At 34.0% G+C, this 23090-nt stretch overlaps 2 protein-coding genes and 2 long non-coding RNA genes across 6 annotated transcripts; 2 read left to right on the top strand and 2 right to left on the bottom strand.

The window, feature by feature from the left end:
- Positions 1–1602: 1602 nt before the first annotated feature.
- LOC124439804 (protein lifeguard 1-like) lies at positions 1603–7577 on the bottom strand. The gene is made up of 12 exons (XM_046990057.1): positions 7334–7577; positions 6335–6348; positions 6068–6132; positions 5908–5961; positions 5620–5670; positions 4822–4861; positions 4274–4311; positions 3927–3972; positions 3582–3623; positions 2910–2999; positions 2479–2526; positions 1603–2264 (listed from the first exon to the last, which is right to left on the bottom strand). Exons 1-12 carry the CDS (start codon positions 7476–7478, stop codon positions 2112–2114), a joined length of 786 nt encoding a protein of 261 aa, XP_046846013.1. The 5' UTR covers positions 7479–7577; the 3' UTR covers positions 1603–2111.
- LOC124439805 lies at positions 7054–9516 on the top strand. Of its 3 annotated transcripts, XR_006946476.1 has the most exons (4): positions 7628–7716; positions 7801–8157; positions 8296–8432; positions 8778–9516. It is a non-coding gene; the product is annotated as an uncharacterized LOC124439805 (long non-coding RNA). The 3 variants fall into 3 exon arrangements; XR_006946478.1 differs by lacking the exon at positions 7628–7716 and adding an exon at positions 7054–7139 and having other exon boundaries at positions 7801–8432; XR_006946475.1 differs by having other exon boundaries at positions 7801–8432.
- On the bottom strand, positions 9259–18216 carry LOC124439803 (EGF and laminin G domain-containing protein-like). Its single transcript, XM_046990056.1, has 11 exons — positions 18130–18216; positions 17954–18059; positions 16603–16804; positions 15338–16338; positions 14901–15151; positions 13661–14045; positions 13235–13395; positions 12222–12548; positions 11776–11971; positions 10408–10944; positions 9259–10247 (listed from the first exon to the last, which is right to left on the bottom strand). The coding sequence occupies exons 2-11, from the start codon at positions 18012–18014 to the stop codon at positions 9823–9825; spliced, it is 3546 nt and encodes a 1181-aa protein (XP_046846012.1). The 5' UTR covers positions 18015–18059; positions 18130–18216; the 3' UTR covers positions 9259–9822.
- On the top strand, positions 16291–17891 carry LOC124439806. Its single transcript, XR_006946479.1, has 2 exons — positions 16291–16376; positions 17580–17891. It is a non-coding gene; the product is annotated as an uncharacterized LOC124439806 (long non-coding RNA).
- Positions 18217–23090: the final 4874 nt, after the last annotated feature.

The following is a 23090-nucleotide window of genomic DNA, read 5'->3' as shown; positions in this document are numbered from 1 at the left end:
GTTGCTTTAATCATCATAACGCATTTTATAGAAAACAACCGCTCGAAAAACTTTCATTAAACAAGCAATAGCTACAAAGTAGACAGTCTGTGCAACAGCTGCCAAAAATCTGCCTTTCGCTGAATGGCAACTGAGATACGGCAAATTATAAATTAATACGATTGCAAAAAATGAAAAATGTTTACATAGTTACGATGTTTGTGATAGTGATAACTTGTAGATTAGTTGCTTTATCAAAAAAATAAATTTTCCATAAAACATTTCATCTGCTTGGCGGCATATTTGTAAACATAATCTCTTTAAAATGAAAAAGGTGTAATTCAAATCTGTTCAGAATAGTTATAGCTGTCTCCAAACCGTCTAAACACCTCTCACCTTCGATGTTGTGACCTCGAGAATCGAAAAAAACTAAAATGGCAAAACTGACTCGACTTAATCAACATAATTTTGAATTCGAAGTTCGTTTTACAGAAATCCTTGAATATTATACTAAATTTTGAGACTAACATAGTTAAATACTTGCATATATACAAACCCAACCGAAACGGAAGAAAATTTGTTGTTTTGTTTTTAAGATGTTGGCAAGAAACACCCGATATTTTGAAATATGTTCTCAATACTACGTGCATGTTTTCACAATACCATCTTGTATTTTGTAATGTAAGTGCAATGTTTTATTAATTCTGGAAATTTTACAACTCTTTGGCTCCATAAGTAATGATACATTATGAAGTTAAATTAATGAAACAACAATTTTCGTTCAATGGTTGCATAACGCCATAAGTTCTTTAAAATTAAAATGTATTCAATTAAATGTTTCGTCATGTAAAAAATCCGTCATAAGCATGAGATTAAAATTCAAAAATGCTGCAGGAAATCATTTGTCATAAGCTGTGTATACAACACCGCCTGATTTATTGACATTCAGTAGAGTGAATTTTTCAGCTATCAAACTTCTGCATCTAGAAAATTGCTCACAGTAAATGACCAAAAACATGAACGACGTCAAATCAACCGAATTAGAAAATGCGTGTCAACACAAAAACAATCAAAAATCTAGGGGAAGACTAAAATATCTTTCTTGTATATCCTATAAAAAAGCTCATACAAATGATCTTTTATACACATTTAAACATGCAACAAGCATTCATAACTTTTTTCTTACCACTGTGAGTTCTTGTAACAATTATAAATTCATGGTAGAATGTAGGCACGAACAAGGTCGTTCGTGTTGCTAATTCTTCATATGACACCTTATTTTAACATCGTTAAAAATTATAAAATTGGATCGAAGAGCATTTCATAAGAACAAGCTATGAAATAAAAAATAAATCTCCCGATTTACACATTATAAAACCACGCACAATCACAGATAAAATTCACTAACATCAAACAATCGATCGTGAAAATATCTCAACGTATATTAATAGAAAAGAAAAAATTATTTTACACATGTTTCGTGGGGTCCTTGCGACTGAAATAAATTTAATCCCACAGGACAATTGGGATGCAACAATTACATTAAAGACACGGCCATTACGGTCATTTACATTTATCAAAGAATTGTGTTCCATCAACAAAGCACGAACTCACAAACGCAACTCACTCCATGACTTAGTTTATTTACTGGGATACAGAAGATGGGTGCCAGCATACGACAGATTTTGAAGAACGAAATCACTTTAAACATTAATCATTGTTTAAAACTAAAGTTATTGCAATATATATAAGAAAGAACGAATGAAAAGTGCACGAGATGCAGTGACGCTTTAAATGCGCATCTGCTTATTACAATACATATCATGATAATATACAGAACGTTAAATCTACAACTATACATAGGAAAATTTCTAAAGATGACTATTACAGTGCTACACGCAGGAGTTAACCAATCACATTTCTTATTACTTCATTTGCATTTTGATTCATGGTAAGAATCGTTGCATGCTTGTATAATCAAAGTAGCAATGTGACAAATAGATATTTTGAATATTCTTAAAACATGAAAGTACAACACTTGCACAGATTATCTTTAGATAAAACAAGAGAATTTCACTCAATAAAGATCGAAAATATTGAAGTTTACCAGAGAATTGAATGCATTCATTAGTTTAGTCTCTAGCAGCGGCAATGATTCTGAGAATGAAGAGGAACAAATTAATGATATCAAGATAAAGATTGAGTGCAGCAAAGATATATTCTTCTGGAGACAATGAATATTGTTTGCCATCACCCATCATAATCTGAGTATCATATACCAAGTACTATAAATAAAAAAAAAGATATGTCAAAAGTTTGAACACAGACAAGAAAAGAAAGTGCAAGGACCGCTCTCAGATAATGGTCAATTTTCAAAGAAATTTTGAGATTTCTGCCAGCACCTAAAGCTCAAACTATCTTGAAAACTTTCTCACGCAAATGGTAACTAACAAACAGCATTATGATAATTCACAAATTGTTGACAAATTCATTGCGTACCAAAGAAAAGATCAAAGCCCCAAGACTTGCGTACACAAGATTTACAATCTAAAAATGATAATTAACAGTACATACAAAAAAAAAGAATTCAAACATACATTGAAACTCAACCAAAGCTTAAATTAAACTAATTCGTGAAAAATAACATAATGAAATCAAAATGTTCACATTTGTGGTAAACAACAAATGAAAGAATATATGTATGTGTTAAAATTTCGTCATTGAATAGAGTTGATGTTCAGGAACTCGCGCTTCTAAATATTTTCCAAAAAGCTTATTCTTAAACTTCCGGCGTGTTTCACTTCCTCGCAGACTAAACTGCCTGAACTCAGGGTTACAAGTTACAAGAAAAACAGTGAGTTGAATCTTTTTATCGGCACAATTTAGTAAAGAGTGAGTAAGATTAATGAAGTAGAATCGACACAACATACCTGACTGTGAAAGAAGATTGTTAAAAATCCAAACAGAAGAAGAACAATCAATGCAACAAAGAGCATTCCTCCCATCATGGTGAAATCATACTAAAAATGCACGAAGTTAACAATATAAGTGATTATAAGTATATTATAAGACATGTCAGCATAGGAATGAGAAAAATTGAAATATTAACTAAGAAATGGGAGAAATCCCTAAGATCTGTTAACAAAAATATGAAAAATCACTAAGGTTTGTTAACAAAGACATGAAAAATCACTAAGGTCTGTTAACAAATCTGTGTAAAAAGGAGGTTTTTTCCACGATTTATATATTTCATATTCTCAAAACTGCTCCACTGTAAAGATAAAAACGTCTGCCAATAACTGCGTATTTAATGAGGCAAGTTTATCCGAACAATCGCTTTTTTCTTAAACCAACATTTTGGTACCAATCGTCCATCGCTAATTTTACTGATATACGAAAATGTCGCTTTTTTCGAATTATTTCGTATGGGTTAAGAAGTCATTCACATTCTATCTAAGAATAAGTCTCATGGAGACTTTATGTTGTATCCTTTATACGTATTTTAATATTACGGTAACATACGTAGCACATGAACGCACCACCCACACTATTTACACGATACATAAAAATACTTCTAAAGCGACAAATAATTTCATTCTAACCTTAGTCTGGAAGGAAAACAATGTTATGGCCAGAACCACACCCTAAAAAATTAAGATATAAAGTTAAATTCGTTGCCACTCAACGAAAATGAAACTTCTTTGAAAGAATATTTGTCCAAATAGCAAATAAAAAACACACTAGATTTTGGGAACATTGGCGCAGCGCCAATGTATAAGAACTCAATCCTAGTTCGGTTTTAATCAATTGAGCAATGTTCACGAACAAGCACTGCATCTAAAGCTTTGGAAATATAAAGCGAACCGACGCGCTTAAACGAGTAAATATGGCAAATTCGAATTGCGAATACGTATGATGATAATTAAGAGGAAAATTAGAAGACAAACTGTCGTTATTCCTGCAGCCATGAGAACAGCATCTGCATCATACCGGCTAAAAGAAATAAAGGGAAAGACTAAACGACAAAAAAGACGTACGTATTTCACTAAATATACATTCCAGGAGCTAGAGTAATATCTGTATTTACCAATCCCCCCCTCCATTTCACCTGGTGTGTGTTGACCTGTAATGAAGTCGTGCTAAAGCCAAACTTAATAGCTTAATACTGTCTAAACTTAATATTTACTCACAAGAATAATAACTATACTCTTATTGTAGAAAATGCAACGTAGTTTTGACAAAACAATGAAATACATAATGATCGTCATATATATGTAGCTTTGTACGTGTATACCTGGCAGCACTACCCAAAAGAAATCCTTCACAAAGAGTCTTAAATGAAGAAATGAAAAGTGTTACTTTTTCATCTTTATGCTAAATATGACAAGCATAATTCTAACTTTTAACAATTTGAATCATTTAGCTTTATATATCTTAAATACAATACAATACTTATTCAAAATGTAATCAGACACATTCCATTGCATGCAATTGCGTTTTTGAGCTTGTACTTGTACCTAGCAAATTTATACGTATTGAGCTTAAATTAATAGTACGTAATTATCTAGCAAAATGCATAATTTATATTTTTTTCCCATAACAATGTTGGTGTTTCACAGTACAAGTCAATACATAGAAAATGATGAATCAGTTTATTTAAAGTCGTTTGCTCAGCCAAATAAAAACGTTCACACTGTTTTGCAACGTAATTTAAGAATCACTGATAAAACCATGTAATGAAGATTTAAGTGCAATAATTCTGCCTTATATCACGATACCTAAAAAATGACTAAATAACGACTGTGGTTACAAACTCAAAATTTCTTCATCTGGACAACTTACAAAAAGACTTAGAAGAATCACGTTGTGAGGATACTTTCGTCTACAAATAAATCCGTATTTAGTTACATTGAATTTAACATTGAATATTTTCATGGAGTTGAGTTTTAGATCCTAGTTCTAGTTGAGGTGTATTACGGTGGCAAAATACAAGTGGTGTTTTTCTAATAAATGTTTGTATTTCATAGTATTATAATTCATATGCATTCAATTTCCTTGTCAAGTTAGGATTTTTACAAAGCCATAATATATAGGCAACTGATGTTGACCCATGCAAAAAATAATTTAGCCAAATAAGTTGTGTATTGAATTAGAAAGAGGACATGAGAAATGTACAAGCTCAATAAACCACTTGAACTGCCACTGACTGCAACGACTTATTTGAGTGTCTGTGGCATTATCATTGGAATATGCTTAATAATATTAGGTACGTAATTTGGGTTATTAGGGTATTGTATGGATGAACATGGCTTCTTTGATGGTAATACTTTACTTTACAATCATTTCGTGTGAAGATTTGTGAAAACATCACAAATTATTCAGATTTGAAATAGCATTATGATTTATGAAACAAGTATGTTGCAACAAAATACTTCACAAACAAAATAAATCACAGCTATAAACTTTGGGCTCAGAAATGTTCTGTAGAAAACTTCTAACCAAAGCATTATTGTTAAGGTGATTTGAAGTAAGAATGGGACATAGGATTGCATTTGGATGAATAGGTTATTGACATACATAATTTCACAGATGGCAAATATATTTTCGCAGAATAGGCGAATATAACATGAATAAAAATACCTGAGATTTTCACAACATGCAAGAGCAATTATGAGAACAAAAGACATGACTCTAAAGAGAAAGATACAGTGTTTACAAGACATATGTACCTAGCAAAAACAAAGAAGGCAAATATTGCCTTCTTTAAGGTACGTATGTCCAACTATGTACGGTAGTAATTTCCACAACAGAAAAAAATTATCAACTTCATTCAAAGAAAAATATTGCTTATATTTCTCAACAGCAACAGTTCAAGACTCCAGAGAAAAACATGAGAACACAAAATACAAAAAAGTGGCAATTACTTACGCAGCAGCAATGAAAAGCCCAACATGCTCCTCTGAAAACTCTTGCACAGGCTTACTAAAATAAACAAATGACGAAACAATCTCAAAAATGAAATCAATATGGTGTAAAATTTGTTGCTCCATCTCCAGGAAATCTACCAAATTAAATTTACATAACTTACCAATACAAGAAAAATGCAATAAAGGCAACTGTGACCATTAGTTGACACATAAGAATAGAATAAACCTGCAAAGAGAAATAAATAAAAAGAATCTCATAAACTTAAGCTTCCATACTTAACTTCTAAAACTTGTGAATTTTGACAGCCATAAATTGTGATACTTTTCCCTCAATGAATTGCGCACAGGATTTTTGACGAAAAACCTCTGTAGAATCCATAACCAAGTTTTGTATACAAAATTCATCATCATTAAGCAGACTTACGTACCTTTCTTATAAAACCTACAGCAAATTAAGAAACATTACAATCATTAAACAAAAAAAATTTGCAAGGTACTTATGTAGTCAAAATAAATGATTGCTTCTAAAGTATAAATACAGGTATATTTGCAATTGATTTAACTGGAATCATATGAATAACTACTATTTCCCAGCAAAAAATGAATAAAACAGTCATTAAAATGTAAAATATGTATATTTAAATATGTGAAATCAACTGCAGTCTCAAACCTAAAGAATTCTTTGCTGTGCAATTATTTTAGACCATACTAAGATTCTAGTTATTTATATTTTGTTCAATGATACAGACACACAAATTTAGTTCACATGAACTAGCTTTGCTTTCATTACAAAAGCAAAAACATATTGGAAAACCTTTTTGAACATTACTGAAGGTGAATTCATCCCAGGGATTAGGCCAATGAGAACCTTCAAGATGATAGACATAGCATGAAGTAGACAATTTTTCAAAAGCAACAAAAAGCCCCCTTTTAGCTAACATTGAAACAAAAACTCTTGTATTTTTTCTTTTCCTGGAAAATATTTTGTTAATTTTCTGTTGTAGAAATACCTAACAAATAATTTAAAATTTTGCCCAGACAAATTAGCCATCACGTATTTGACGTCATACAAGGCGTCATACTGAGTTTCTATCACTGAACAAACAACAAAGATGTAATTTATTTGTAGATCGCGTTGTAGCATTTAGTAAAAAATACAAATTGCTTACAATTCAAAATTGTTTTAAGAAATGTGCGTTTAGCAATTCTTCACGAGTTGGCCAACCGGCAAAGGTACAAAAAAATCTGTTTATGATGATTCGCAATTGAAGTTTTTAATAAAATGTAAACAAAATTTTTACTGAAGAATAGTGAAACCTGAAAATTGTGTAGCTTCAAATGAAGAAATTAACCAAATGCATCAGAATAAAAAATATCCATGTAAAAATGCATGAGTATATTAACACTGAACTGCTTCAATGCAATACCTGCACGAATCGATTTCTCCGTGAACGCTCCGGCCGAGTCATAGTCAGAATGGTTGTTTTCAATCAAGCTTTCGTTTTCTCCGTAATTTGGTGGAGATGAAGAATAAGGTGGAGGTGCATAGCTACCATATCCGCTTGCCATCATAAAACTATTGCAAAGTTTGTATAATTTTACAAACACACGAAAACGCGACAACAACACAGAGGATACGTATTACGTAAACATTTGACTAAATAATTTAGCGACAACACCTGACCATTACGTCATTATTTGCGCAAACCGAAATCGGAGCACTGAGCATCGCATTGTTTTCATTTTCTTAGACTTTGAAATATTCTTGTATGTTGTATGACGTGAGTGGTGACTGGTGTTGAGTGCCAGTGTAAGCTTTATTTATTATATCCTTAGAAATAAAATGCTCGAATCCATTTTAATAAACGTGAAAATGCTATTCAACATTTTATAGATGTACACAAGAATTGACTTCTTCATTTTATACCACACCAGGATTGACTTCAAGAATTGACTTCTTCATTTTATACCACTCCAGGATTGACTTCAAGAATTGACTTCTTCATTTTATACCACACCAGGAGGTCTAAAACGTGCATCTTGGCTACTCCGAAAAATTGTAATAAATATAATATGTAAGAGAGGTCGAAGTTTCTAAAAACAGACACCTTTTAATACTTTTACATGCTATAAGCAGTAAGCACATTTTATAAAGATAACCTTCAATCTTATTCAAAAGAATTCTATGGTATCAAACGCAAAGATTTGTTAAAACAGTTTGATAGTGTACTGCAGTGTGACATATACGCAGGTGGGCTTTTCTGTGGAATGATCTGGAATGCTGGGTTTATGCATAAAGGGGGTTGGGGTGGGGCTTATAGGCACAGGTTTTATATGCAGATAGATTATTCATGATTGTGTGCCTGTTTCTTGATTACATTACATATAGAAGAAATCACTGAGATCGGCGGATATTTCCATGGATGCAATCCCAGGAGTTACCTTATCAAAACATAATACAAAACAATAGCTTTTGTGTTGTCACAGAGATAATTACATGATGCGATTAAATTGTTTCTAAAACAGGTAAATATTCTTGTGTAGGTAACTTAATGCACATCTATGTGTAACTACTTTGTAGGTCTTTCCAGCCACTTCTATACCTATGGTTTACCCTTTATCATTCATCTACTTCTGAATCACCTCAACTAGCAACACTCGAGCACCAAAGATTAGTTTCGCACCATAACTAGGAAATAATTGTTTATAAACTACCCTTGAAACTATTGAATTGATTTTTGATGGTGACTGAGTGGACATAGGAAAACCTTAAACAAGATTATGAAAGGGAAAGATGTTGGAGGGATAGCCATTTAAGTCGAACAGTTTCGTGACGACTTTATGCTGAAGATAATTTTTTTCATAAATGAGATTGAAAGTTTGATGAAAAGACGCAAAAGAAATGCGAAGCTATGGAAGTTAATCAAGGCAACGGTGCAAGAGAGGGTTGACGGGATTGGAGAATGTAGAGAATATGTGTCAAGGAAAGGCCTCTTTTGTTTTTTGTCAGAAGCAAACTGGAGATTTATTTTTTGATGGAATTATTTCTGGCCTCCGGGACAAGGTGCATGAAGAGCAAAGAAGTTTCGTTATGCTGCATGACATTTGCATCGATATTGTAAACAGAAATAATCTGTTGTCAAACTCATCCACAAATGGAGCACTTGAAAATGCTTATATACTAACTAGACAAATGTTAGTTTCAGTAAAATACAATCCGCACTATATAAAGACGACTTACAAAAACAATCAATTTTGTTTGTTACGTCTACGTATCTTCGTACAGATTAAGCCTCAGTCATTTGTTGGTTAAAAGAACTGACCGTGAAGCAAATATAATAGCGAAAACATGTTACACATAACAAAAATAACGTTTATTCTAAAGTCCAAATTGAGCTGAGCGAAGATTTAAAAGCTAAATATCATTAAAATGAAAAAAATGTCAGTACACTAACCACTCAATCGGTTTTTGAATTAACTGTGGTGGTTGTGAACTGTTCATTTAAACATACACGCTGTTTGAATGGGAAAGTCACATGTTGTTATACATGTAAAATGTAATGCTATTATTTAAATTATATTTATTTTACATGATTACAGCAAATGAAAATATGATATCACGATTGCTTCTTGTTAAGCTATGACTTCTAAAAACGTAGATTGATTGAGACCATCTTTTGTAAAGCTAATGTGAAAGTGATTCTGCATTATATTCTTCAAAAGCATCGCTTTAGAGCAAAAACACAAAAGTTAAATATGTTTTTTCATAAAAAAAAGCTAAAGTCTAATCCAACGATCATACAAGATGCATATCAAAAATTTCTTTACACCAGAGTATTGGATTATCATTGAAGGTACAACTTTATCTGATGTAGTAAATAGTTTAAGAAGTAAGGACGACAAAACAGGTTAGAAATCATACAAAGAGGTCATTGGACTTAGATTTCCCACGACTTAAATTTCCAGTTGAGGCAACCGAGGGTGGGGCACGAGCTGCAGCAACTGAACCGTGTCCAGGTACAGAAGCCATAGAAGCTCCACCACGAACGGTAGCGGTGCCAACCACAGTACCATCGGCATTTTCCAGTATTTGATATTCACTCTTGTGTTGCATAAGAAACCAAACCGTTAAAACAACAACAGCAATCAGCACCAGCATCAGAAGCAAAGCGACAACGATTACTACAGCCCAGTTTGTGTCCTCGGCTTCATGGATTCCGACATCACGAAGAAACTCGGTAGATGCATAATCAGTCGGTGTAGTTGGTCCAGGCACTATCCTAGTTGTCATGGGAACTGGAGTGTTTATGGTAGGACCGCAAGAATAATTCGTCGGCAAGTCTAAAATAGAAACAGTAATTTTTACGTTAAATATTTATTTATGTTCATGGATGCTACAAAGCGTATACTACCTTCGGACAAGCGACATTGATCGAGTGGGTAACAGTCACTTGAAAACTATGTACATAAAATATGTTCAATAATAGGAAATTTTACTTACTTGAACTGTTTGAATTAAGCACTTGGACAATTGGTTCAACCGTTTTCATGACACCATTTGAAGCAAAGAAATGAAATTTAGCTCCTGAAATACAGCCTTCGAAGGGAAGGAGTCCGTCATACTGCCTTCCCAAAGAGAAATTGGCGACCGCCATTAAATTAAAAGCCGCGTTTGCATCGTTTGTATAGCCGCTTAGGATAACTTGACGACGACCATCGACCATGTATTTGATAAGACGGTTGTTTGACGTTCGTTCGATGTTGACAATATGCCTCGCAGTGTCACAAAAATTAATACTATCGATGTTAATGGGAACTACAACCGCTGGAGTAGCACGGAGCTTAAATTCGAAATCCAGAGAATCTTCATCTCTTATTCTAAGCCTGTAGTATTGTCCAACATTATTTCGTAGTTCAAATAAAGTGCCAGAGCAACTAGCGGTTGAAAATGCCAACACAATTTTCTCGGAGACAGAATTTATTGTGACGTTTGCTGAAACTGGATTTGTTGGCCAATTACTCATTGACGCCCCAATTTCTACAAAAGTAATCATAGACCATAAATTTCACTATTTTTCAAGTTTAAAGGAACAATTTGCCCTTTCTTAAACAACTGAATGAAATATGTACCTTACGACCCTTGGCCTGGTGGACCTGATGAAATATGTACCTTACGACCCTAGGCCTGGTAGATCTAATGAAACATGTACCATACGACGTACGACCCTAGGCCTGGTGGACCTAATGAAATATGTACCTTACGACCCTTGGCCTGGTGGACCTGATGAAATATGTACCATACGACGTACGACCCTAGGCCTGGTGGATCTAATGAAATATGTACCTTACGACCCTTGGCCTGGTGGACCTGATGAAATATGTACCTTACGACGTACGACCCTAGGCCTGGTGGATCTAATGAAATATGTACCTTACGACCCTAGGCCTGGTAGATCTAATGAAACATGTACCATACGACGTACGACCCTAGGCCTGGTGGACCTAATGAAATATGTACCTTACGACCATAGGCCTGGTGGACCTGATGAAATATGTACCTTACTACCCTAGGCCTGGTAGACCTAATGAAATATGTACCTTACGACTCTAAGCCTGGTGGACCTAATGAATTATGTACCTTACGACTCTAAGCCTGGTGTACCTAATGAAACATGTACCTTACGACTCTAAGCCTGGTGGACCTAATGAAATATGTACCTAACGACTCTAAACCTGGTGGACCTAATGAATTATGTACCTTACGACCCTAGGCCTGGTGGACCTGATGAAATATGTACCTTAATAACTTAAACCTGGTCGAACAAATAAAATAAGCATTTTATTACCGCACGTACGCACAATGAAATACCTTTGGTGCAGTAAGTCCCATAGAACGGTGTTTCCTGACAATTGCATTCAAATGATGTATATTTATCCACACATGTCCCAAATGGACAAGGCTTTCGCGCGCAAGCATTTCCACAGCCTTTCACAACCAATACTTCAGGTTCCAGGGCAATGTTATCGATTGCATTCACAAGATCAAATATAACACCATTTATGGTCTAAATTAAATAAAAACAAAGATTAAAAGAAATTTTACAAATCCTGCAATATACGTAGACATTGCCCCCAAATCATATCACAAAGCTTCGAAAAGAATCTGTATTTTACAGCTTATAGTCCGTCCGCAGCAAAACTAAATCGTAATAAAAGAGTTACTCTTGTCTAAAATCTTTCTATATATTCTCACAATCTTAGAGAAAATAACTGAAACTCAACTCTTAACCGGCAAAGAATCAGCTTTATACTTACGAATCCCTTCATACATCCAACATATCCATTTCTATAAACAGGAAACCTCCAAAAAGCTCCCACAAACATGGGCAGATTACTATCAAAGCGACTCCTACCATTACCAGTCAGAGGAAGCGGTTGAAGTTTTTCATTATTATTTGGATTCACTGCGTCCTTGTTATCGATCTTTACGTAGATTTGCCACAAAGTGCGTACAACGTGTATTCTGTGCCATTTGTTATCATTAAGTTTGCCAGGACGTGGTATTCCAGCATTATATCTAGTTCGAATAGTGGTACCTGTACTAATAACCACTTGAATGGTAGTTTCGCTATAAAGACGAATCTATATAATATAAACAATCGTAGATTGGCAACAACTTAAAATTTATCATACGAAAACTTGCTTGGGAAAATTTGTTTATATAAGTCTTGTTAAGTAGAAGGATACGTAGATCAGCTATTTCAATAATTTTAGTTACACAAAGCAAGACGCGGCTCAGGTATGTAATAGATTACAATATACTACAATCCCTTAACTGCATTACAAACCAAAATGATTTTTTAATTACATGCAGCATCTTTCTTCGGAAATAAATAAACACTTGCATCTAAGGTCTCTTTAACATAAAATATAGAATAACGAAAGTGTTTCAACACGAAAAATGGAATATACAATAACGAAAGTGTTTCAACACGAAAAATGGAATATACAATAACGAAAGTGTTTCAACACGAAAAATGGAATATACAATAACGAAAGTGTTTCAACACGAAAAATGGAATATACAATAACGAAAGTGTTTCAACACGAAAAATGGAATATACAATAACGAAAGTGTTTCAACACGAAAAATGGAATATACAATAACGAAAGTGTTTCAACACGAAAAATGGAATATACAATCTAGTTGTACTAGCGATCACAGAGAGCACATTAAAGCATGACATGTGACAATCAAGGAAATCTGAAGAAGATTTTTGAGTTCGGCAAAAAAGTTAGCACTAACAATACTACTCAAATTGAGGTACCTGAAAAACGTAAGTTTCATCACTACTTCGATGATCAACTAAATCTCCTTTGGTAGCCACAGTTTTGATATAGAATGATATGTCACCACCGTATGGAGAGTTCCAAGAAGGTGCACGAATCCATCCGTCGGGAGCAAGGAAAGTCACTGCGCCGATAGTGTCTATGAAAAGGTCATATGTAAATGAGTAAGTACGTCAACAATTGCAGATATCTGTAGCATTTTTCCGAAATCATTATTAGTCAACTGGAGGTAGGAAGATATGGATTCATTATCAGCAGAAGTAGGGTTTATAATATGGATAATTGGAAAGCTACATTTTTAGCATTCTCAAGTGCATGGTTAGCGCATAAATTGCATGTCTAAAGAGAATTAATCAGGGCAAACCTCTAGAAATTGACAGAAATCATTATCTCAAATAACTTACCAAGCCCATAGCAATCAACTTTACTTATTGTATAAATTGCTTGAGTCTCTGCTTTCATATCACCAAACTGAACTTCGCGAACTGGAAGATCACGTGTAACGTTCAACAAACCGTCATCTGCATCAGGTCCGATCTCAGACGAAGGACTATCACAATTACAGAAGCCACCACCTCTGCAACTCGAAGTATATGCGCAAGCGCATTTATAGCTGTCGGGCCGCGCTCCTCCCCAGTAATATTGAAGATAGCCATTGGCTGAGAGCCATCTTGAAGAAGGTTTACCACCGGGAGCATTGAAAAGCGGTGCATCTTTGCAACTATATTTTACATATTGTCGGCAATGTTCACTTCGATCAACAATGGCTTTAACACTTTCAATAGGAATCTGAAAAGCAATAAGGGAAACATAAAGCTTTGGCCCAATAATGCAACCAGCATAATTCATTTCAACGTATGCATTAATCTCGTAATTTAGCATAAAATACGGTAAAATTTTAACTAAAGTTCTGCTCAAAAAATTAGAAAAATTTTGAGAGCACAGGAGCGGTAGCCATGCGTTTGTGTTAAAAAACAATTCGAATGAGAAAAATACAGTTGTAACACGTTTTAAAATATTGACTTATTTTTATTTCAATTGATACGCCATCACCGTTATTATGTAGCCAACATTCCAAGTAATTAAAGAAAAAAAGAAATCAAGAAATGATTGCTACCATCACAACCAAAAAATCAGCAATCTAATTCTTTCAGTTGTACTAGCTGTAGTTACAAAATATAACATCTTTAAAATATTACCAAAAGTCAATTTACACTACCAGACAAAAATAGCAAATTTTCCTCGTCGCTGTGAAAGAAACACACAAAATATTTTGTCATGCATTCGTCCCGTTCGAAGAAAACCGAGTTTTAGCTTCAATTCTGTAATAAAGTGACTATCTTCAGGTCCAAACTATCTTCAACTCCGATAATGATAATCGTAAGATTTTAGAAAACACAGCAAAAATACGAAATTAACGGCAATGAAAAAATAAAAATTAGACACAGCTCAAGTGTGGCAAAAGCTACACTACAGGCATAAATATGATCATAGATCACTGATGTGCAAATATTTTTACATTTACTTATAACAAGACGAGAAAAACAATTAAACTTATTTGAAAAATGCAGCTATGTGATGACCGACTGCATAATCCACGCAAGGAAACTACTGTACTTCGTATAAGTTAAATATACATCATACCTCATAAACAATTTCTTTCTTGTACGAAAACCGCGCTGAGTACCTAACAGGAGAAGGTATCTGTACTGGAATTGTCGTCTCGGGGGCCTTAATTTCCGTCACGCCACGTGAATTTAGGTTGTAATCACAGGTCACTTTCACAGGAGGTAGAGGTCCTGAATCGTCAGGATCGATGTTATACTCACCTCTGTTGAAAGCAACAGTACCTGGTTCAAAATCTTTTTTTGCCGTGCAGGATGTTTGTAATTGAGCTAAAAATTTATGATCATTGCGTTAACGAAGGAAAAGTCAAAAACGCTCTTTAGTTTGATTGCTTTCAAAACTAAATGTGTTTCATGACACACATTTTCCCTTTAAAATAACTAGTACTGGACTCAAAACTTAAAACCTAGCATTATTACGTATAATAGAAAACATAAATTAACATTAAAACTTACAGAACTGGCACAATGGTGGTCTGTAGCTTTGTCGGCATATACATCTCACTCCAAGACCTTGCACAATAGTCATACAGGCTGCGCCATGAAAACAGGGATTTGGAACACAAGGATCACTTGCCTTACAGCCTTCAGTCAACTCTCTGTAATCAGCCAACTTGGTACCACGATAAGGATAAACTATATCATAGTAATCAATTGCTGTCTTTTGAACACGTAAGTTACGAATACAGCCTATAAAGTAACGTGTGTTTTGGTAAAATCCATATGTTATTTTCGATAAGAACTGAGGATTGTTTTTGGGAACGATTCTGCGTACTACGTCATCAAGTTTCAACTCCATATTCCCATTCTCAACGACATATTCAACACGGAACCAGCGTCCATCATTTGCAGTGCCCTCGTTTGGAAAATTGATGGTTACTTGATCAGAACCACCGCTCACAAGTATAAGCTGGGATCTTTGGAATCGTAAAGCAACACTTGATGCATGAAATATAGTACCACTGACAAGCACAGTCCGAAATTCAAACGAGCCATAAAATTTCTGCAAGATTAATGGATTATCAGATGGATCTTCTTGTTGAATATCAAACGTCAAGAAAGTTTGATTGTTAAAGTTCATAGCTCTTTGTGGTATACGTGGTTTAAAAGGTAGAATCTTTTCCGTTTTAAATCCCTTTCTGTTATTTAATGCACCATCAACAAAGTCCACATTATTAAAAGTCGCTTCCGTCATACAGCCTCGAAAGCCCACACCATGGAATGAAGGATATCTGCCATTTGGATAGCTCCCAATGAAGATATATCTATTTAAATCAAGACGATCGTCATCACCGGGTATGTTCAAAGTCATCTGATCCGATTGACCCCCATAGGCATATACAGTCAATTCTTTCTTTTTTCGTTTCACAATTACAGTTGAAACAATCTCATCACCAAGGCCATCACCAAGTATTGCTTGCTGAAGTGTACTGTTGGGACCAAGTTGATATCGCACTCTGTTGCATAACAACATACATACAATTAAAAAAAACTGGTGAGTGCAAACTTTAATCTTGCATGGCAAATAAAATAATAAAAGAATCATCTTGAATCATCTTGAATCATCAAAAAATAAAAGATGAGCCATATTGTCTAATAGCCAAACTTTAATTTAATTAAAAAATGAACAATTTTGTCTTATTTCTGGTTGAGTTTCAAAATCTAGAGGGAATTGGAATTTTGTAATTATGATCAGATACTACTGTACTTATCAGTGCTACCTTAGCTTTCCTCGAACAAGTTCCAATAAAACATGATCACCATTAAGTCCTCTGGAGTAAGCATATAACAGCAGTCCACTAGCATGCGTAGAACGAAACTTGAATTTGATCTTATCCTCTGCTGAACCTGCTGCAAACTTAGGATCATTTTCTGGTATTGCATATCGAACATATGATGAACCATCAAAGCAAATTTCCCTTTCTATATGACAAGAGAAATTTAACTAAATTAGACATTTCATGTTCCATAAACAATCACTCTCAACCTTTCAAAAATAGTTGGCAAGTGGCAAAACATCTTGAAAAACACAATTTTGGTTAACAAACTCAACACCGATAAAAAGTAGTAATTACAGCATAACTACTAAAATAACATTTTTATCTTCTGCATTTGCAAGGTTTGTGGACTTAACAAGCAAAAATTTTTGTTATCTCTATCAATTGAAGGTTTTGAAACATTGAGCCAGCAATAAAACTAGTGAAAGTACACTGTATTGTGATACATTATGTCACGATACAATACTTGGTGGCACACTATATGTAATGGTATACGTACTACATGGTGAGACAATATATGGTAATACACCATGTGCCAGTAGTGATACATTATACAATGACACATTATGTCGTGATGCAAACAGCGCATATCCCCAATTAATTTGCCACAGATATACTATTACAAGTACTTTGTCACTTTTAAGTAAAATATTTGCTACATAATGCTATGGTAAAACAATGATTGATACAGTTTGGCACATATATATTACAGTTGTAAAAGTTGTGACTTTTTGTTGTATTTAATTAAGTAAAATCGTTGCAGTCTACCACCTATGATGCTATGTTGAGCCCTCCAAAACAGACTTCTTTCCTACGCTATAGTACATTTGTGGTGATGCATAATGTGTGATATAATCTCAGGCGAGACTTTGTGCCAAAGGCTTGAATAAAAATAATGATTCCCTATTTCATATTTACAGGCAATGGTATATGAGTTGAAAACCGTGTCTCTGATGCAAAACAGAAAGTGTACTTATAGCATGTTGTTACAGACATAAAGAAATGAAAAACATACTAAAATGAGTAGTTCATACATTTTGGAGAGAATTGGAACAGAATATTGACTTATTGTCCAAGCTATTTAAGCACTGTCGTTGCAAAATCAAAAATTGTTAACTCGAATAAAATAGACACAACTAATAAACAATAAGAAATATCAAGTATAGTCTTAACGATGTAAACTGTAAAACAAAAAAAACAAAAAAACAACGAGAAACTATGACGACAATGAAGAACTTTACTTTATTTTCTTGATCTTATGTAAAAAATTTTAGAACAATCATGTAAAACCAACCTCTTTTCTGACATAGTACTGTTTTGACTGCCAATAAAACGACAAGGCATACTAACTTCATGCCGAAGTTTCGTTTTTACAGTAATTTCGTTATCAAGATTATATTCTAAAGATAAAAAATAAAAAATAATCACTCATTGAAATTCGGTAACAAATAAGCAAGCAATAAAAATTACTTTCTAAAGTCTCTTCAAAGTTTCAAAATGACGCTATATCAGAACACTCATTACAAATATTTTCAGAATGGAATGTCGCAAATTTCCGAATGCAATAAATAATTAGCCTCGTTTTCCTTCCCTCCCACTTTCTGTGCTTCCACAAAAAAAGTAAAAATTGGAAGGTGAAGTTGTCTAACTTCCGCAACAACTTTTCTCCTTTCTCTCAACTGTGAAACAAAATTTACCAATAAATAAGAATGTGTGGAATTGATAAAAATCAAACTGTTCAAAAGTTTTATTCTTCAATAATTGTTTACATTGGTACAACTCGTTTTAGCCCAGCTGAGTGAGTAATAATACAAAAATTCTGCGACCAAACTGTTTGAGACAACCAAAACTTCATAAAAGTTGGTGGGCAAATGAAACCTACATAATATGCCTGTGATGTTAAATAATAACAATTTGATAGACTTCTGTATTGTACACGTACCAGGAGACACACCAAACCATGTATGTATAGGATTGTGTGTACGTACGACTCCTTAATTTAAATTTCTATAGATCAAATTTCAAACGTATACCAACATAGGCCGTGGACAAAAGTGCTCAAAAACACAATATTTGGAGCACACCTCTCACAACTAATAATTTCGTCCATAATTTCACGATGAATAATGCAAAAGCAAGTAATCAATTTGGTCCCAAGCAATGAGTGTGCACAATAAGCAAAAGTTGACGTTTTATTCACGATGACGTCATCAATAGTTATCAAAAACAAAAAATTTGCGAATTCCATAAATTCTTAAGACCACTCGATAGACTAGTATGAAATGAGTAAAAAAGTATATTACACTGTTTACTTTCAGTAAGTTGTCACCAAAACATTAAAACAAATTTTCTGAGCACCAGATTTTTGATCCCTTTCACCAGTTTTTAATTTTTGTTATGGCTTGTATTTAGTAAAGTAATTTTAAACAAATCTGATGAATGTTTAATGAAGAATTGTATTGTATTCACCACCACATTGACGAACAGAAGAACTCGGTGGAAGAGAATCGGTAAAAACAGCAAATAGAAAAAAACTCAAGTGAATTTCTTGTTCATAATTACAAAACGCATGGAAAATATAAAAGCATAACGTATAAAATGCTTAATAGTTGTGTTCAGAAAATACTTAGTCCGACCTGATTCCTTTAAAACTATTTCACTAACTAGATATCATTTAAAGAAGGATGAAGATGATCGAAATTCTGGTATTCAGAAGATTTGTTTTAAGATTTAGGTGACAGCCAAAAACCGTGCGAGTTGGCAGGTCTGCTAGTGGTATATGACAAGAACTTATAATGCTGAGTCAGCATCATGGTAAAAAACATTCGTAGATGCTTCATAAGCGAGTTACTGAAAGTAAACGGTGTAATATACTTTTTTACTCATTTCATACTAGTGTATCGAGTTGTACTGCAAATTTATGGAATTTACAAAATCGAAAATTATTTTTTAAGCCACATTTTTACCGTCTGATCGGTAAAAATGTGGTATAATTCAGACACACCAACTCTTCATAACTTTCATTTTTCTTTGACAAAAAAACTGCTGTTAAATTTTCAAAGAGGTTAAGAAAAATAGAGCTGCATTGGCACAGGGTGGTAGTGCTCGTACGCATGAAGGTTGGACACAAATGTGGTAATGCTGTCTTCTGCATTTCAACTTTTATCTGTCTTACAGCAATTTGATACAGTTTTTCTAAACTTTTCATCTCTGTTAAGATACCTTCCAGTTCCATGCATGAATTTTGGCGTCTTGTACACTCTCAGTAAATCTCTGTTTCTTAAGGATGGTATTCATCGTTTTTGCTGCTGACTATGAGTACATCTCATCCGAGCAAAAATTTATATTTAAATGCAGCCTTTTTCAGAAAATGCCAACATTTTCCTATTTCTCACAATTTTCCAAACAGATTTTTGAACACATGATTTTACAGTTGACAATCTTAATTCATATGGATTGTAAATGTCAACAATCGCTGCATCGATTGAGACCAAAAAAGTTGTTGAAGTGCAGATTACTGATTGCTTGCTATTGGTTTGAAGTGCAAATATCAAGGTCAGGAGAGTTGCTTTTATAGATACTTGAATAATTTTTAAAAAATTTGAAATACATTTGATAGGTCGATAAACTTTATGATCTTTATCTACATGAGCTTTTTGGGCTTAGATAGAAGTAGGTGACTCCGACGTGAATGGGGAGAAGCCAATTCTACTTTTAAAACGTTTTCTTTGATTATTTGCTACTTCTAGGCCTCAAAAACCCATGAAATTAAAATTTCATTCGTATCAAATATATTGCAAATATTTTCAATTTGTAATTCCCTCACCCTGGGCCTGTCGATCAATTCGATCAATTCAAGCTTAATGTTAAGTAACGATGAACTTGATCAGTTCTTTTAGACCGCATATGTATATTGTACTTTTAGAGATTGATTAGAGATTGAAAAACTTTCTATTCATATTCCCAAATGGCGGAAATGATAAAAAATCCAACATGATTGTTGCCAAAAAACCCAGATTGAATGCTAACTAAAGCAGATATTTATAGTTGTCATAATGAATCAATCAGCTGGTGAAATAATTGTTTTAACAGTATATTATGGACTTCACTATAAACAACAAATACAATATTGGAATGTCATACAATATTTAGATGCGAAGATATGATTTAACGTCCCGCCTAGTCGGCCTAGACAATATCAGCGTTTATGAACGTTTCTCGTAAAGAATGGATGAAAACTCTTCAACTAATTCATTGTAGCATGCAGTGATAGGTGCTTGGAACTTCAAGTAAAGAATCACAAATATGCGCTACAGGCCAACGGGCTAAACCACTTAAGTCCGTGAATGTGACCTTCAACCTCATTTCTGGTAGAACCACACTGACTCCACGCTAACTGAAGAAATGCAATGACGTCACTTTCGAGAGATTTAATAAATTTGGTTAAGTAGTCTAACTTACGTGCTCATTGTCATTTTGCAGAGATGCATCAAGCCTTTTAATGACTTTCTTTAGTGTAGGCTTTTTTCATCATAACAAAAGAAAATGTTTGAGATATTCTAGAATTCTGCACCTTCGATCTTCAACGATTGTGGTATCAGATTCCAGTAGTAGCTATTACTTGATAGTATTGGATTCCAGGGTTAGGAAATTACTTGGTCATATAACTAATGAGCATTTTCAACTCTTGAACACGTTTGGTGTTCACTTATCCACCAGAATTAGGAAACACACCACAACTGACAAAAACTCACACATCTTTCGACGTCTTTTAAAATCACCTTCATGCAAAACTAACTATCAACCCTCTTGCCTTAAAATCATCGACATTGCAGATACTATATTCGCACTCAATATCAACGGCATTAACAAAACTAACTCTAATCTCAACTTTTTCTACTTCTCTCAGTAGTATATAACTTGCAGGCAACCAACATGTACGCATTACGTACCGATTTTATTGACATGCATGTCGTATTTAGTAAACGCAGTGTTTTGGAAGATATACCCAAAGGCCAAGAAATAAAAAGGAAACGTGAATATTCATGATAGCTACAATAAATAATCTTATGACAGATGGCTTCGCTTGGCCCCAAATGTGGACACCGTTCTTTTTCCAAGACAAAAAGAAATGGGAGGGAAAACCGGTGGATGCGGTCAAAAACCCTCCAATAAAAGAAAAGATCGAAAATTTAGAAAAATTTCTCAAATTTTTTTTAGTTTTAAGATGTTTCGTATTTTTGTTGTTTTCAATGATCCCGATGATCTACTTTGACATGCAGTTTAGTCAGATCATGCATCGTATACAGTCGTATAAAAAATTTAAATTTACAGAGCGACAAAAAAGTGGGCTGACTACCTTATTTATACACAGTAAATATTTTGTGATCGAACAAAAGAAACGCAAACTTTGGTAGAGAACAAAATATCTATAGATAAATCATATCATAAGACCTTCATTAATAGCTGGCTTTCACTCGTATGTTTTGTCAGACAGTTTAACAATTGTGAAAATTTAGTTTTATGGAAACTTTTAACGGTTAAATTTGAAAATGCGCTATGTACTGGTGAGCATTATGTATAACTAGAGTTGCAAGTGTGAATCTTTCAATAAGGACGCTTGCTTCTTGGTGCTTCTGTCCGACTTGGTCGTTCATTCATTGTCCAGTTAGTAGGCCTACAGACATAGCTACTCTATAAAAAACACGTTATAAATGTCAGCATAATGAATGATCAAAAACAAAACTGAAATATATTGAAAAGAACAAAACTTTCATACCTGATTTCCAAGCGTTGTCCGGGTCAGTCTGATCCAGGCGACTTAGTCGTTCGATTCGTTTTATTTTTCACCGCGCAGTTTTTACGTGTGCATAGTTCAAATTGATTGTAACAATTTTATCTTAAAAATTCAACGAACCCTACTTGCAGAATTGCAATTACATCTTTACAAAAGTTTAATAAAATTAGTAAAAAGTTGCAAGTGAAAGCCAGCTATTTTCATGCAGCAAGTGACGTCTTTTATTGACAATTTTTTTAATTTAGGTGTTTTTCATGATAAAGGTTCAAATTATAAAAATAGACCATCAGGATCCTTTTTTAACTATCTCATGCATTTGCTTATACAACTCTTATTTACTCAACTTACAAACCACAAGACATGGATCGTGTTTTTCCACTCGCTTGTTGTCCATTTCATACACGAAGTTACTGGTATCATCAACCAATAAAGTAGCAACTGACATCATGAATCGCCATTTCCATAGATTAGAATTTACAATTTACAACTCTTATGAGAACTTCAAGCCAAGGAAAAGGGATCACTTCAATACCCCAGTCATATCATTACACAAAGAATGCTTAGTGCAGAGTTGATCTTCTGTGAGTATCAGCTGACCACCTTTAGGTTGGCTCATATAACAACGGGGCCCATC

Source organism: Xenia sp. Carnegie-2017, unplaced genomic scaffold (genome assembly GCF_021976095.1).
Source record: "Xenia sp. Carnegie-2017 unplaced genomic scaffold, XeniaSp_v1 HiC_scaffold_2, whole genome shotgun sequence".
Classification (NCBI taxonomy): Eukaryota; Metazoa; Cnidaria; class Anthozoa; order Malacalcyonacea; family Xeniidae; genus Xenia; species Xenia sp. Carnegie-2017.
This window is presented reverse-complemented; position numbering and strand designations above follow the sequence as displayed.